The sequence below is a fragment of the Micropterus dolomieu genome, linkage group LG17 (genome assembly GCF_021292245.1).
Source record: "Micropterus dolomieu isolate WLL.071019.BEF.003 ecotype Adirondacks linkage group LG17, ASM2129224v1, whole genome shotgun sequence".
Lineage (NCBI taxonomy): Eukaryota > Metazoa > Chordata > Actinopteri > Centrarchiformes > Centrarchidae > Micropterus > Micropterus dolomieu.
The window spans coordinates 29718827-29735143 of record NC_060166.1 but is presented as its reverse complement, the minus strand read 5'-3'; the positions used below and the strand labels follow the sequence as shown (position 1 = coordinate 29735143).

The 16317-nt window shown below is 38.6% G+C and overlaps 3 protein-coding genes and 1 long non-coding RNA gene across 4 annotated transcripts; 1 reads left to right on the top strand and 3 right to left on the bottom strand.

Annotated features, from left to right (window-relative positions):
* Positions 1 to 5102: 5102 nt before the first annotated feature.
* On the bottom strand, positions 5103 to 9414 carry LOC123986148. The gene is made up of 3 exons (XR_006828793.1): positions 9284 to 9414; positions 6555 to 6696; positions 5103 to 5334 (listed from the first exon to the last, which is right to left on the bottom strand). It is a non-coding gene; the product is annotated as an uncharacterized LOC123986148 (long non-coding RNA).
* Positions 6612 to 9143, top strand: LOC123986147. The gene is made up of 2 exons (XM_046074252.1): positions 6612 to 6762; positions 7331 to 9143. Exons 1-2 carry the CDS (start codon positions 6684 to 6686, stop codon positions 8722 to 8724), a joined length of 1473 nt encoding a protein of 490 aa, XP_045930208.1. The 5' UTR covers positions 6612 to 6683; the 3' UTR covers positions 8725 to 9143.
* Positions 9415 to 10070: 656 nt separating the features above from the next.
* Positions 10071 to 11036, bottom strand: LOC123985355 (olfactory receptor 52B2-like). The gene has a single exon (XM_046072834.1). It carries the CDS (start codon positions 11034 to 11036, stop codon positions 10071 to 10073), a length of 966 nt encoding a protein of 321 aa, XP_045928790.1.
* A 3073-nt stretch (positions 11037 to 14109) lies between these two features.
* LOC123985354 (olfactory receptor 52E8-like) lies at positions 14110 to 15072 on the bottom strand. Its single transcript, XM_046072833.1, has one exon. It carries the CDS (start codon positions 15070 to 15072, stop codon positions 14110 to 14112), a length of 963 nt encoding a protein of 320 aa, XP_045928789.1.
* Between the last annotated feature and the right edge of the window lie 1245 nt (positions 15073 to 16317).

Genomic DNA, 16317 nt, shown 5'->3' with positions numbered 1-16317 from the left:
TTCCATTGATCCATACAGCGGTGCTGTATTCACTTCAAGATCTCTCCGGAAATGGGAAGATATAATTGTCAATGTACATGTGGAAGATGCTGGAGAAAATCCTAAATTTGACATCTCTACCATCAGTATCAGGTTTCAGAACATATCTGAGTTTCCAGCGATGAATGTGGACATTCTGAGTTATTCCCTCTTTGAGGACGAGCCAGTGGGAACATTAGTGGCAGTTGTCTCTGCAGCGAGCAGCCGAGCTGAACCCATCTCTTTTTATCTAGCTTCTGGAAACTATGAAGACATGTTTCATGTGGAGCAGTTAAGTGGAGCATTGACAGTGGAGAACCCTCTGGATTATGAAAACAAAAAGGAGTTCACTTTGTTGATCGAAGCCAGAGACTCTGGCACACCTCCTTTCTCGTCATTTGCAGAAATTCACATAAACATCAGTGATGTAAATGATAACTTCCCTCAGTTCACCCAAGTCGAGTACAAGTGTGAGGTTTTTGAGAACTCCCCGCCATCCTGGGTTTGTGATGTTCTTGCCATTGACACTGATTCAGGCAGTTATGGCATAGTGCAATACAACATAACAGAAGGAAACACTAATAATTTTTTCACAATTGACCCTGAAATTGGATTACTGAGCACCACTACAAGTTTAGATAGAGAAAATATCCCTGAATTCAATTTAACAGTTGAAGCTGCAGAACTAAACAACCCTCTTCATAAAGACAGAGCAACTGTTATTGTTGTTGTTTTAGACAGAAATGACAACGCTCCTCGTTTTTCACAGGTTTTTCTCACAGAAGTATCTGAGGATTCCCCTGTTGGACACACAGTTATCCAAATCACCTCAACTGATGATGACACAGGTGCCAATGCAGTAATTAATTACTCCATAATTTACCAAAGTGATGATATGCTATTTAATATTGACTTCACCACTGGCTACATCACTGTTGAAAGACTTCTGGACAGGGAGATGCAGGATCATTACATCTTGAAAGTAAATGCAAATGATTCAGCATGGAGCATGAGCACTGACGTCACTATCATCATTGCAGATGTCAATGATAATAGACCAGTATTTTCTGATCATAATTACACTGTTGTCCTCCCTGAAACAAAAGATAAAGCGGTGTTTGTTATGCAGGTTCTTGCTACAGATGCAGATATGGGGCAAAACTGCGAGATTTTGTATGTTATTGAAGCTTCGAATGAGGAGTTTTGGGTGAACGCTTCCTCTGGTGAAATCTATACAAAGCAGGCATTGATGTTGCATAATACTGCTTTTGAAATCTACCAATTTACAGTAATTGCATTTGACCGTGGCAGTGTTCCTCTGTACAGTAATGCCACTGTCACAGTGAGATTAGAACCATACAACTACTACCCACCAATGTTTTTACCTTTGCAGCCTCTGATTGCTATCCCATATCACACGGCTGTTGGTACTGAGGTGGTCCAGTTTACAGCAGTAGATCATGAGGGTATTGAATATATCTTGAATGGAGGTAATGCGTCTGATTTCTTCTGGATCCAATCTGACAGTGGAAAAGTAATGTTAAATCAAAGTTTGATTGAGAGTGTAAATTTGTTTTTCACCTTATTAGTTACGGCACAAGATCAGGGCTTCCCCTCTTTATCATCACAGACTGAAATCACTTTTGAAATTACTGGAAGGAATCAATTTTCTCCAAGCTTTAGAGAGCCACATGTCACTTTCTCTGTTCCAGAGGACTTGTCAGTAGGATCGGTAATTGGGAAAATTCAAGCCCAAGATCAGGATTATGGTCTCAATGGTGCCATCATGTATGCTATTTCCCCAGAAAATCTATATTTACCATTCTCTGTAGGAGACTCCTCTGGGCTGTTAATACTGATTAGAGAGCTTGACTTTGAAACAGAAGGTATTTATCATCTCCAAATTAAAGCCATTGATGGTGGCTGGGTCTCTAAAACTGGCATGTTAAATGTTACTGTGGTAATTATGGATGTGAATGACAATCCTCCAGTATTTTCCTCCTCAGAGTATACCATTTCAGTGCCTGAAAACTCAGAAAGTGGCACACATGTCCTAGATGTGAAGGCTGCTGATGCTGATTCAGGCACAAATGCACAAATATTCTACTCTGTTATTGCTGGCCATGTAGATAAATTTGCCATTAATTCAAGAAATGGCACAATCACCACTTTGGATGTCTTTGATTATGAGCGAGAGAAGATCTTTGATGTAACAATCAAAGCTACAAACATTGGTAGTCATACTTTATTTAGTTTGGCCCATGTTGTCATACAAGTCTCAGATGTTAATGAGTCCACACCTACATTCAGGAAAAAGGAATTTAACTTTTCAGTATTTAAAAATGCACCTGTTGGAACTAGGATTGGAAAAGTAACAGCTACAGATGATGACCAAGGCTCTGAAGGTCAGGTGTTTTACCTGATGTTTGGTCAAAACAAATACATGGGCTTAGAAATCAACCAACTTTCTGGAGAAATATACACAACTGGCAGTTTGAGGAACCAGGGCAACAGTCACATATTATTAAAAGTTCTGGCGAAGAACTACGGTATTATTACTGGCATGGATGTAGATGAGACTTTGGTCCACATCAGTATCATTGACACGAACGATGCCCCCATATTCACCTCTGCACTTTATTTGGCGAGTGTGACAGAAGACAGTCCAGTTGGGGCGTCTGTGATAACTGTGAGTGCTATGGATCAGGACTCCATTTTAGACTGGAATCGTTTCTTCTTCAGTATTGAAAATGGAAACACAAACTTCTCTTTTGCCGTGGATCCATCCAGTGGTGTTATTTCAGTAAACTCTTTACTTGACAGAGAACTGTTGCCAGTTTATAATTTGACTGTTACAGCCACTGATAATGGCTCTCCACCAGCCACTGGGACAACTAATGTCATTGTGACTATTGATGACGTTAACGACAACGCTCCCAAACTCACATTCACTGAGGCTCAAGTGAAGGAAAATCAGCCTCAAGGCACCATAGTTGCCAGATTAAATGCATCTGATTCTGATTTGCCGCCAAACCAGGGACCTTTTACTTACTGGTTGGTAAATCCTTCAGCAGGTAGTGCTTTTTCACTGACTGCTAATGGAGTTTTATTCACCACACGGACTATTGATCGGGAAGAAATCTCTGCATATCAAGTCCTGGTGGTTGTTAGGGATGCAGGGATCCCTCTGATGTCATCAACAACAATGATTCACATCACAATTTTGGATGAAAACGATAACCCTTCATTGCCTAGAAACATCTTCATAGAGGTGAAATATTTTGGCAGTTCTTTCCATGGAGGCATGGTCGGAAATGTCCATCCCGAGGATCCGGATAAGTCTGATACGTTCAACTGCGCCATCAAAAGTGGCCCACTTAATATGTTTACATTAGCTAATGGCAGCTGCGAGCTGTGGTCGTCTCCTTTTCAAGGCGAGGCTACATTTAACATCACTATTGAAGCTACAGACCAGCTTCACTTCCCAGTCAACAACAGCATATATGTAAACTACAAAGGGTTCACAAATGCTTCTATTGACAGCTGCATATTATTCTATGTGTCATCATCCTCAATGGAAGAGTTTTTGTCTAATAAGTATTTGCGATTTGTGAAAGCTCTGGACAGTCTTTTTAATCTACAGGCCTCTAAGACTCATGTATTTGGAATGAAACATATTGGTAGTGAAATCCTTCTATTGGCTGCAGTAAAAAATTACAACGGTCAATATCTTAGCAGAGAGGTGGCCAGCGGTATTTCTACAGGCCATAAGAAATTACTGGAGGCTCAGAGCAATGTAACGATTTCTCACATCACCAGTGATCCATGTCTCACCAGCCCTTGTCTAAACGGGGCAACATGCAACAAAAACATTTACATCAGCCAGGATGTTGCTGTTCTGGAAAGCACGGTGGTCATCTTTGTGTCACCACAGAAAGATTTTAATTGTACTTGTCCAGATGGCTTCACCGGGACACTGTGTGAAGATGACATTGATGAATGTAAGGTGAATCCCTGCGAGAATAAAGGCACATGTGTAAATACTCCAGGAAGTTTCTACTGTCACTGTCAGAGTGGCTTCTCTGGCTCTGTCTGCTCTAATGATGTAGATGAATGCCTGAAGGTGAAGTGCCAAAACGGAGGAACATGTATTCCCACTCCTGATAGGTATCACTGTCACTGTGTGCTGGGATTTGAAGGTAGACTTTGGTATATTAAAAAAACACTTTATTCTGTATTAATAGATTCCAGAATATCTTTAAAGTCTGGGCTTTATTTGCTTTTTTCAGGAGAAATGTGTGAGCAGTTCATAGACCACTGTAGATCAACCCCCTGTATTCAGGGCAGCTGCATAAATTCACAGATAGGATTCTCTTGTCATTGTCCCTTTGGTAAGAATAATGCATAAAGAAGGACCTTTGAAGTAAAAGTTCAACATTTTGGGATTTATTTTATTTGCTTTTATGTACAGAGTTGAGAAGATCAATACCACTCTCACATTTGTCTGTTAAATTAATTAAAAGGCTATAGCCAGAAGCTGGTTAGGTCAGCTTAATTAACCTGTTATATTTCATTTGTATAATATTGTGCCCGACTATGTCTTGGCCAGGAGCCTTTGCTAGGCAACTAGTGGAGACACCAGTCACCGCTATACTGGTCGAATAGCTTCGGAAACCCCTGCTCCCCACACCTTTCCCAACATCAGAATTAGGGAGGGGGCTGTGCCCTACAATTTGTGTAACTTTTGTAATTTTTGTACAGTTTTTGAAGTTACATCTCAAGATGCTGGTGGATTTAGTTTCCTCTGGACAGAGCAAGGCTAGATGTTTTACCCTTGTTTCTAGTCTTTGTGCTAAACTAAGCTAACCAGCTGCTAGCTGTAGCCTTATGTCCAATTGACAGAATATGAACGCGGTATCGATCTTCTTATCCAACCTTCCCCCCAAAATCAAATGGGTGTAATTTGCTAAATGTTGAACTATTCCTTTAAATTTCATGAAATAAACCCCAACTTTTCAAAGATACAATTGAACAATTTATTTATTAAAATATAGTAACACTATGTGAATCTTTATTTTAGGAGTCAGTGGAGTCCACTGCGAGGAGCACAGTTATGGCTTTGAGGAGCTGTCCTTCATGGAGTTTCCCCCACTGGATCGCAGGACAAATTTAATCTCTGTAGAGTTTGCAACAGTGCAGAGGAACTCCCTGCTCCTGTACAACCCTGGAGGACCATCCAGCAGAGAGTTCTTTGCATTGGAGATAGTGGATGGGACCATACATCTCTCTTATGACCTGGGTTCCGGACCTGTGAGGCTGCAAACAAACAATAAAGTGGCTGATGGATATTTTCACCGTGTCACTGCAAGGAGAATTGGAAATGTGAGTTTACATACACAGTGTTAATCAGATGGCATGTTTATGTTGGAAGTGAAAGAGTTGAATCTGGAAGACTGACGCACTATTTGCATTTAACAGATGGGTTCTTTGCATGTGGACAACTGTACAGATGAGAACGATGGATTTTGTTTTTCACAGAGTGATGGCAGAAGCTTAGAGAGGTAGCAGTGAACTCTTTGAACTTTCCCATAATTCATCATTTCTGTTTTTAACATTGTGATCTTTATTAATGCCCTCTTTATGTCTGTATTTACAATCAGGACACTAGATGTAAGCAGTAATATGACATTTGGGGGACTGAGGACTTTTGAATCTATTTTACTACATCCCGCCCAGATAAAAACCCATGACTTTGTCGGATGTATTTATAGCATTCATGTCAATGGCATCCTCCTGAGACCTTCAATGGCCCTTACAACATTTAATATTCTTGATAGGTAAGCATTTGAAAATGAAAATGAGGTTTAAAAACTATATTATCAACTTCTTTACACAATGCAGAAAATGTCTCTGTTACGTTGTACATGTCTACATTTCAGCAAATTGTCTTTTTAACATACTTTTGTTTTATAAAGGTGTCCTCGGGCAACACCGTCACCATGTCATAGCAACCCATGTAAGAACGGCGGAATGTGCCATGACCTTTGGTCTGACTATCTTTGTGAATGCAAAAGGCCTTTTACTGGAAGCAACTGTGACAAAGGTAAAGATACCTTTTAATGTACAGGACAGATTTTGTTGTGTTAACTTTATTATTTTCATTTTCTTTCTTTTTCAATAGAAATGTCAGAGGAGCTCGTGTTGCGATTTAATGGAAATGACTACATTGAGTATGTCGTCAAGGAGCGATTCAGGAGAGACTACCTGCTAAAAGACTTGCTGGATGTTGAAAAAGAGGGAAACACCAGAGAACTCAGAGTGATTAACATTAAGTTCAAGACTCAAGATAATGGAGTGTTAATGTTTGTTGTTGGACAGAAAGGATACACTATGATACATGTAGGTATGAAATACTTTTATCCACAGATTTACTTATTTTGTATTTTGTTTGAGGTGTAATTGTGTTTTTTTTCTGTGTAATTCAGGTAAAAGACGGAAAGCCTGTGTTCATTTCAAAAGATGCACTGTCAGCACACCTGTCAGAGTTCACAGTTGACTCTTCTGTGGCTGACGGGGTCTGGCATGTTCTCTCCTTGACCAGCAATGGACAGAACATTTTTCTGCTTCTGGATGGTAAACCAGTCTTGAACATCACTGACCAAAGTATGGATCTCACTCCTGTTAATGTGGAAAAGATTATTTTTGGTGCATCTCTGACAGCTGATTCAAAGCTTCAACAGCCAGGTAAATATACAGTAATCATTGCTGACAAATGAAATCTTTTATGGAATGTTAATGTGTGAAGCACAACTGTACATGCACTGTTAAGCAGGGCAATTCAAACCAAGATGTGTCTGTGCAGGTGTATCATACAAGACATGTTGACAGATAAATAAGTTACGCGAAAAGAGCATCAATAAATATGTAATAAGTATTTACTGAAGTTATGATGTCAATAACTATGTTTCTTAGAAAATATTGTCAACAAGTTTTCTTGTTCTGTCTTGCCCACTGCTGAAATCTCTCGCTTTCCTTATCCTCAGCTGATGAGGGTCTTACATGGTAATATATTGATTTATTTTAGGTTATCTCTTAGTTTGGTGTGGTAATTAAGCATGTGAGTTTGTACTATATTCGGCCCTTTCCTTTATATCTCATACAAACTTGTAGCAAAATTACTTAAATGACGAGAAAACGGCAAACGATATGTCCGCTTTTTTAGCAGACTACTCTAAATACAACCTGTATGTGTGAACTTGAAATGGTCAGCTGACATTTTTTCTTTTAGCAATTTCCATTCTGTTTATGACAGGTTTCACTGGATGTTTGCAGTATTTCAATGTGACTGGTTACACTCTGCCTGTCAGTGGACACAGTGTGATGGTGGACGTATGGCCAAGCTTGACTCTTGTCCAGTCGAGCTGCAGCTCTCCAGGAGTATGCTTCTCCTCCCCCTGCTCTGAGGAGGACACAGCTAGGAGGGGTTGTCAGTCTGCACACTGTCAAAACCAGTGGAGGTGTGGACCTGCTGTGCAGAACAGGTCGTGTATCTGTTTATATAATGTCTCTGGCCACACCTGTGACACCTGCATCTCTACAACAGAGAGCCATGATCGATGCTCTGAGGCGCAGGGCAGTGTGCCTATGTGGCTCATAGCTGTGATTCTTCCTCTAATCTCCATCCTGGTGATTATAGGAATGTTTGTTGCCCTTTACAAAGTTAGGCGGTCAAAATGTCAGAGTGATAGCTCGCCACAGGAAACGGAGCAAGGAACAGACAACTTAACATTTCGCTTTGATGACAACAGAATGCTCACTGATACTGCATCTGCAGGAAAAGAGAAACAACATGACTCGATGAGTGCTGATCAGCAGAGGTTAAGTGTGGAGTTTTACTGTGATACCAGTCTGTGTCAGCCAGTGCCAAACAGTGAGCTGGAGTATTATGAAATTGGCAGCATTTCAAGTGCTTTTCATTCAGACACTGCCTCACTGAAGCTCAGCTGGCACAAGCATTCGTACAGCACAAAGTGTGTGAAATCTGACCCTAAACAGTGGGGAGATCTGAGGGTGCTGTTAGCAGGATTTAAGAAAGAACGCACCTGCGAAGAGAGGGAAAAAAGTCCTACCAAGCCTCAAAATGTGGCCCTAAAGAAGCAGTTGTTGAACAAGAGTGATGCAAAGCAGTCTCAGTCTTGTTACAAGAAGAGGTTCCCACAACCAGAGTTCATGGAACCTGTACAATGCCTCACTTTTGAAGAAATATGTAAACTAAACACTCCCCTGGAGCAAAAAATGTCACAACAAGCATCCCTAAGCAGACCTAGCAAGTCCACCACAATGATTGATGTGTCATCTGACAGTGAAACAGACAGCACATTCATTGGCTCGCAGTCAGAGTGCGGACAGTTTTCTATCATCAGCACCAGAAATTGTATACATGACCAATCATCCCCATCAGTGTACAGCTTCAGACAACAAGACATCTTGCCTGTCTGCTCATTCTTAAAACACACCTGTCACTGTGCTGCAGGTCAACATGAAGCTGAGAGTGCTCCCATCAGTATGTTTGAGCAATGGGAAAATATTTTAAATATGCACATACCTTTTAGCAGCTATGCTTCAGTATATGAGGATATTGCATGTCTACCCACTGAATCCAGCCATAGCTATGATATGCAAAGCGACATAGAGGAAACTATTTGATGATTGTTATATAGTTATAGCTAATGGGTCAGGTGGCAGTCTGTTACTTGATTTAAGAAGAAGAAGATATACTTTATAAATCCTGCCAGGGGAAACTCAATGTTTTCACTCTGTTATTATTATGTTAGTTAGTACCTCTCCAGCTACCAGTCCACACTCCACAACTCTGTTCCAAGCTGGATTCAAACCGGTGACCCTCTGCTTCACAGCCTAAACCTTACAGACTGAGCCAAATACTGCTGCCCCAAATAAATAATTTTAAAACATGGAAAACACAAAGTTTTAGTTTGGACTTTGACCAGGTTCTGAACAAGCAGTATAATACTGTGTTAATGTAATAATGTAATAATGTTTTCACCTAGACCAAAACTCTTGATCTTTTCATGTTTACTGTCACTGTCATGTCACTTCTTGCTGGTTTTCTCTGTAGACTAATCTGATTACAGTTCATTTTTACATCTTCAGATTGCTGCTGATGTTAAAAATATAAAAGGCATGTAAAGTATTCATTTTTTACTAATTGTTCTATATATCCAGTCTTGTGTGTTTCTTCAGTTACCTTTGCATTAATTGATAAATTAAAGATTGATGCTGTTTCCAGATCGGTTTCTTCTATATTATAACATGCCAAGTTAAAACACATGCATTTTGAATAGCTAAAAGGCATTTTCCCAAAGACCAATAGAGTGGCCGCATTCCCTGTGCCAATTCACATTTGCATGCTTGCAACAAACCCTCACAATTATAGTTAGAATTGGAATGCCCCTTTTCAAACAGTGTCAAGCGCTCTCAAAAATCAATATAATCAAAAGAGTTGTTTTTTAAAATCTGAGACAATAAAGTGCACAAAACCTATAAGCAAACAGATACATTGTACAATGTCCAGGAAATTAGCCTGCAAATCAGTTTCTCAATCTCAATTGCAAATCTTTCAGATGCATACTTACATACATACAAACACGAAGGGAGTTTTTTTTAAATGAATTATAAGGTAACTGTAATGAAGTGTAGACAATTATTCTCAGTCTGTTATATAATTTATTTAACATTTAATTGTGCAGGTCACAGTTTTAGATTTCAAGAATTATTCAGATACAAGATGAATTTATGTCAGAAAAAGAGTTGATTTGATTTTCAACTGAAGTGGTATATAAGCAGGACTGTACATAGCACTTGATGTCATACTGTCAGTTTTCACTCTGCATTTTAAAGCACATTTTAAAATAAAAATAACTAATGGAATAAACATGAACTCCATTAAAATTCACTCGTCAACATTATGTTCCACATACCTAGGGGAATGTTCTTTTAATTTTATTTTACATATTGTAAAAATTCTTGCAGTGCTAACCAGTCCCAAAATGTATTCTTACATTTCTATTTTTAAATCTCTGCATTAAAGCTTCTTTAATGTCCTTTGTCTTGAAACAGTATATCATTGGATTAACTACAGGCGGTATCAAGCTGTACAACATGGTAATAACAATGCGGGCATCAGTACTGAAACTGTATCCCAAATAGTGAGCAAGATAAACAAAACATCTTGGCACATAATAAAGGCAGGTAATAAAGATCTGAGGAGCAAAGGTGGACAGGACTTTGTGGTACCTCTCAGTGTGAGACATTTTTAGAACAGCTATAATAATAGAAACATAAGAAAAAATGATGAATGTTAAAGGAACCAAGAGAGTAAGCAAGGAATTTACAAGTGCAACACTTTTAACATATGCTACATTTTCACCACACCCCAGCTGAGTTACTGATAGGTGATCACAGTAGCACTGTGTGATGATATTTTGGTTGCAGTAGGGCAAAGTTAAGGCATGAAGCACAAGCCCCAACATACGTATGAATGTTACAACCCAGCACAGGCTACAAGTAATAGAAACAGCTTTGTTTGTAATCACAGCAGGATATCGAAAAGGAAACCATATGGCAACAAAGCGATCTAAAGCCATTACCAGCAAAATTAAAGACTGACTAGCTCCCAAAGCATGGACAAAATACATCTGTGTGAAACAGGCGTCAAATGAAGTTATCCTGTCATTCCACCAATATACAGCAATGATTTTTGGAAGAGTCACAATTCCAAATGCCATGTCTATCATTGCAAGGTAAAAAAAGATAAAGTATGTTGGCTTGTGGAGGGTCCTCTCAAACATAATAACAGCTAAAATGAAAGCATTTCCAACCACGATAGCTAGGAAAATGAGAAGAAGAAGAACAGACACAGGTCCATAATAATCAGGTGGAAGACCAGGGAATCCAGTGATGATAAAGTGCTTTATAGTTGTAATATTGATATGTTGCATAATCACATGCAAATTGCAACAAAAGAAAAAAAAAGAAAAAATAGTACTTCTGTGGCAACACTGATGTAGTAATATCAAAGAAAGGATACAAACTTGTAGTACCTTGGACTATGGTCTGGTTCCATTAACATCTTGATGCACTTTATATTGTAAATGCTTCAGAGTCTGGTCTAATGATGTGTGTGGAGATTAACACTCTAAGGAGCCTTTACCCATGCATGTGCACATCTCTGAAGTGCATGCATTTTGAAAAAAACATAGTTAGAGGTCTCAAGTATGTGCTGCGATTGACTACAAACATTTTTCTGTGTGATGTTTGGGAAAATGTTTAATCCATCTAAGAGTAGCAGAAATTTGTTTATGCATACCTGTACAGATTTCTTGAAAGAGTTGTTTGTTTGAAATGCATGTAAATTGAGGAGAGAAATATAAAAATATTAAATATTGAAGATAATAAAAAACTGAAGTAATAGTTTGACATTTTAAGATTATTTCTTTCTAGATAGATAGATTGATAACACTTTCATAGCTGTCTGTTAAATACAATGTTACAGCTGGTTAGCGTAGCTGAGCATAAAGACTGGAAACGGCTAGCCTCGTTCTGTCCAAAGCTAACAATACCCCCAATTATAAATAGGAAATTTGGCAAGCCGAGCCAAGAAATAATCCCAATTATTATACCCCTGTAAAACATCAACAATGAATGAAGCAAACAAGGTATAACTGGTTAATTTGTGACATTTATTGGTGCTGGTAGGCCTTTGAACAAACCCAGGTTAGCTGTTTCCCCTTGCCATTTCCAGTATTTGTGCTGAGTTGAGTTAACCGGTTGCTGGCATTAGCTTATATTTACCAGACATTAGCATCAGCCTCAGCATTAAAAAGAACCTATAACCCAGCATTAGGTGTTTAGCTTAGGGATGATGATACATTTGGCTAGTTATCTTAGATTGTCTGTGCCTTTTGTATAAGAAATGCTGTGTTCCGGCCAGCCACTGGGAATAATGAAACAAGATTCTCATTATCTTTCATACTTGGTACTTCGCCAGAAATTTGGCCATCTCTGCTTCTTAAATGTTTTCATTCACTATACCCTGGCTCTTCTTTTTTGAGCCCTAGATTTTTGATGAGGCATTTTGACTTAGGCCCCATCTACACTGCTCCGTTTTAGTTTAAAGACAATTAAACAAATTAATTAAATTAATTAAAACTATCTCCGTCCACACCAGCGTTTTAGCTGTGTTTTAGAGTTGATCTCCGTCTACATTAAAACGACTAAAAACGTACATCTAGTGGTTATTCATTTACACTGGGCATGCATGTGCCGGTGTAAACATGAAGAAGATGGTCTCTTCCGTAGTTACAGAACATATGACGAAAGAATAAAGTAATGCAGCCGAAAGAATCACACCAGATTTTTTTTTTTGTTGCATGGACCAATAACGAGCTGGGACTGTTACTGAATGTAACACGGGAGTTAAAAGCGGCTGTGGTAGCAGAAAATAAACTGAAAGTTGTCAAAAAGTAAACTCCGACATATAAGATAAGTGTTATTTGCACGGTACAGAATATTTTAATAGAAATACCAAGTCAAATACTCTGTCATTAGCATCATATTTCTGCTTTGCATGACTTATAAGACCCAATCAGAGAGCTGTGAGCATCTCCGTCATAGTTTCGAAAATCCTCCGTTTTTGCCCGTACGCAATAAAACGTCCTCTGAAGTTTTTCTAACTTCTCCATTTTAGTTCTTCGTTTTCACCGTTTTAGTCTGGATGAGAGGTGCAAACGTAGCAAAATGTTTCTGTTTTAAAATAAAAATGCAGTAGTGTGGATGGGGCCTTGGCTAGTCAATTCACTTTACATTAGAGGGACTTGTGTTCTGCACACATATGGCTGGCCAGATGTTTCAACTGCACCATTGTCACAATGACAGCAGGGGGTGGGGTATCAGATAACAAGCTGAAATGTGTTTTAATGATAACAATACCTTTATTTAACATGTAAATACATATAAATGGTGATACAGTATATGTCAGTAGGTAAAGTGTTGTACAGAAATTTAGTTGAAAAATGAACAAGGCCTATTAACAGAATGAGAAGAAGTAATAGTTTGGACATTATGTCAAAGACATACACTTAGCACGCTAACCAGCTAGCTCTGGCCCATCCTGTCTCATAATATTTTTACGCAAGAAGCAATAGTCTGATAGTATAGCTCAGCTACTCTGTAAATCAACTTGGCACTATAATCACCAAACTGACCTCCATCTGCCTCAGAGGCTGTGATCTGTCCTGTTTACATCCTTAAAGAACTGTCAAAATTCTAGTTATGTTTAAGGGTAATGTGTCCTGGTAGAGTGTGAATGGAGAATTACATGTGCCCTTCAAGACAATGTGATATGCTGCCCCGTATTTGTTTACAGTATGAATTTGACAGGCGGCCATAATCTTACGATTCTTACACATTGCACCTTTAAGGGAGACCACAGACCTTTGCATGGGTAGGCCTTGGGCTGGGGTCATCTGTGTCCTTTAACCATCCCCCCACTGGCGAAACTGCTCATAACTTATTCACCCGCAAAACACTGTAATCTGGCTAAAAAATTATTTGCAGAGTTTACTTGAGCTTATGACCCCTATTCATCTTTGATTCATGAAAAAACACAAAAGTCAGTTCCATCATTTAAAAATAGACAAAATAGCATTTTATAAGAAAGCACACAATTGTTACAATAGGAAAGGAAAAGGTCTTCCAGTACAATTCAGTTAATTCTGATTTGGCTACTTACACTGCATGAAGATCCAGACCTGAAGACCTTCAAAAAGAAAAGGCTCAGTCATCCCTACTAACATGGTGTTTAGCTGGAACAATCAGGAGACCCCTGCTTGAGGATCTCAGGCTGCGTTGTGGCTCATAAAGAATTTTATAACAATTGAAAAAGCTCAATCTTAAAATTGACTCACACAATACCACAGGGATGGGACATAGTGGAAACATACATATAACTTGATTTTATTCATTGCACATCTATTTTATTAATCTCTTAAATGCACATTGGTGTACTATATTTTACCTAGCTTCTGTGCTGAAATTAACTTTCCTTATAAGGAATTTCTTTTTCAAGTGTTCTTTGATATCTTTGGTTTTCAAACAGTATATTATTGGGTTGACAACAGCAGGTAACTGACTGTAAAGCATCACAACAACAATGCGAACTGCATCACTGAAAGTAAATCCGACAATATTTGCCAGGTACACAAAGCATCTTGGCATGAAATACAGAAATGTGATGAGAATCTGTGGCGTGCAGGTAGACAGAGTTTTCATGCGCCCAGTAGAGGTGGACATTCTCATTACAGCAACCATGATGATAAAATAAGACAATATAATGAAAAACAGTGGCACCAACAAACTGAACATGGCAAGACCAAATCCTACTACCTGAACTTCTCGTACTTTCTCACATCCAAGCACTGTTAATGTTATATGGTCACAAAAGCAATGTACAATTATATTTGAATTACAGAAAGGCAATGTAAGCGCATCTAAAACTAAACCCACCATCCATGATATTGGCATAAGCCATGATATTCCACAAAGCACAGAAACAGTGGAGTTTGTGAAAAGAGCTGTGTAACGCAGTGGAGCACATATTGCAATAAAACGATCGAGAGCCATCACCATCAGGATGAAAGAATGAGTTGCCCCTATAAAATGGACAAAAAACATTTGTACAAAGCATCCGTAAAATGAAATAATGCTGTCATTGAACAAATATTTTGATATAAGTTTCGGTAGAGTAACAGCTCCAAACGCTAAGTCAGTTAGTGCCAAGTGGCAAAAGATCAGATATGTAGGTTTGTGAAGAGACCTATGACATATAACAAACACTAAAATGAAAATATTTCCTATAGCTATAGCCAAGAAAAGTATAAAGAGCAAAGCAGTCAGAAGCCCATAATACTCAGGGGATAATCCTGGAAATCCAAGGATAAAGAAATGTTTTATCCTTGTTACATTAGTGTAAAACATTATCACTTTAATTCACAATAGCAACCTATCAGCACAAATTTAGCTATTAAATGTGACAAATAACATGAAAGTATTAAAAATAGAACTAACTACTGCAATTCTGACAAGGATACAGAGCAAAAGCCAGTGGAGTGTAATTAATTGTTTTCTGTGGAGGATCTTAAGTGTAAGTCTTACTTTGTAAAGCTTGAAGTAGATGTGCCTACATGAGTGTACTGCAACACCTCACTGTAGTGCCACCTAATGTGTGCTCAACATCTTGTTTTCACTATATTTTATGTAAAAAGGATCCCATCCCTAACAGTCACGTTCCCAAATGAGTTTACCAGGTCTACTTAGGATGAATAGTGACATCATCTACTTTGTAACACCTTACCCCCAACACTGCCCATGACATGTTCAGTAAAATAGAATGCAGTTTCCAATCAGTGGCACAAAGTGTTTTTCATAAACGTTACTTAATGCTCAGTGACTTATTTAATTTGTTCACCTACAATATCTGCCTGAAGCAACTAAAGCATTTTCAATGTTTTTATGGTTATGTATATAAACAAAAAACATTTGGTTATAGTAAGTTAGATAGTGGTTAAATAAAAAACGTTGACACATGAATTGAATCATTAGATCAGTTTTTACTGTTAACTAATCCATGTATTGCAGATATTTTTTTCTTGCAACAAATCGTAATGTAACGTAGGCAGTCACCAGCAGAATTGGTACTAAATGAAAAGCTGTTGGGAGCCTAAAGAGCTAACCAGCCAACTAATATGCAAGTGATAGGTTTTTAATGGTAGAAATGCGGCAGCGGATGCTGTAACGTTTTACGTATCGGATATGCCCAACACTTGCAGTTTATGTTCATATCTTTTTTTTTCTTAAGTTGAAAGGTGATACAAATAAAATTTGACTGCTTATGTGGCGTCTCTACGGGGAAGTTGCGGTGTTGGTCAGTTTTTTTGCCCTCCAGGTCACCGTGCACGTGACGTGACTGAAAACTATGAATTGGATGAATCCGCTTCGCGTCGGGCCGAACAACGCCCCTTAACTGTGATATAAGCGTATATAATGTGATATAAGCGTATACCACGGCCTGTCATGAGCTATTGCTTTTATAAAACGGTTACCAAGTATGGCAAAAAGAAAGTAGGCTAAGAGACGCATTACAATTTGACTTTATTTCATCAACAGACATTTCTTTATGAATGCAAAAAGTAATCCGACCAGGCTGCTGATAGGCTACATAGC

Coding starts and splice junctions, on each gene's coding strand:
- LOC123985354 (XM_046072833.1), bottom strand. CDS start 15,072: ATGTTTTACACTAATGTAACAAGGATAAAACATTTCTTTATCCTTGGA.
- LOC123985355 (XM_046072834.1), bottom strand. CDS start 11,036: ATGCAACATATCAATATTACAACTATAAAGCACTTTATCATCACTGGA.
- LOC123986147 (XM_046074252.1), top strand. CDS start 6,684: ATGGATCTCACTCCTGTTAATGTGGAAAAGATTATTTTTGGTGCATCT. Junction 6,763..7,330: donor TTCAAAGCTTCAACAGCCAG/GTAAATATACAG, acceptor TGTTTATGACAG/GTTTCACTGGATGTTTGCAG.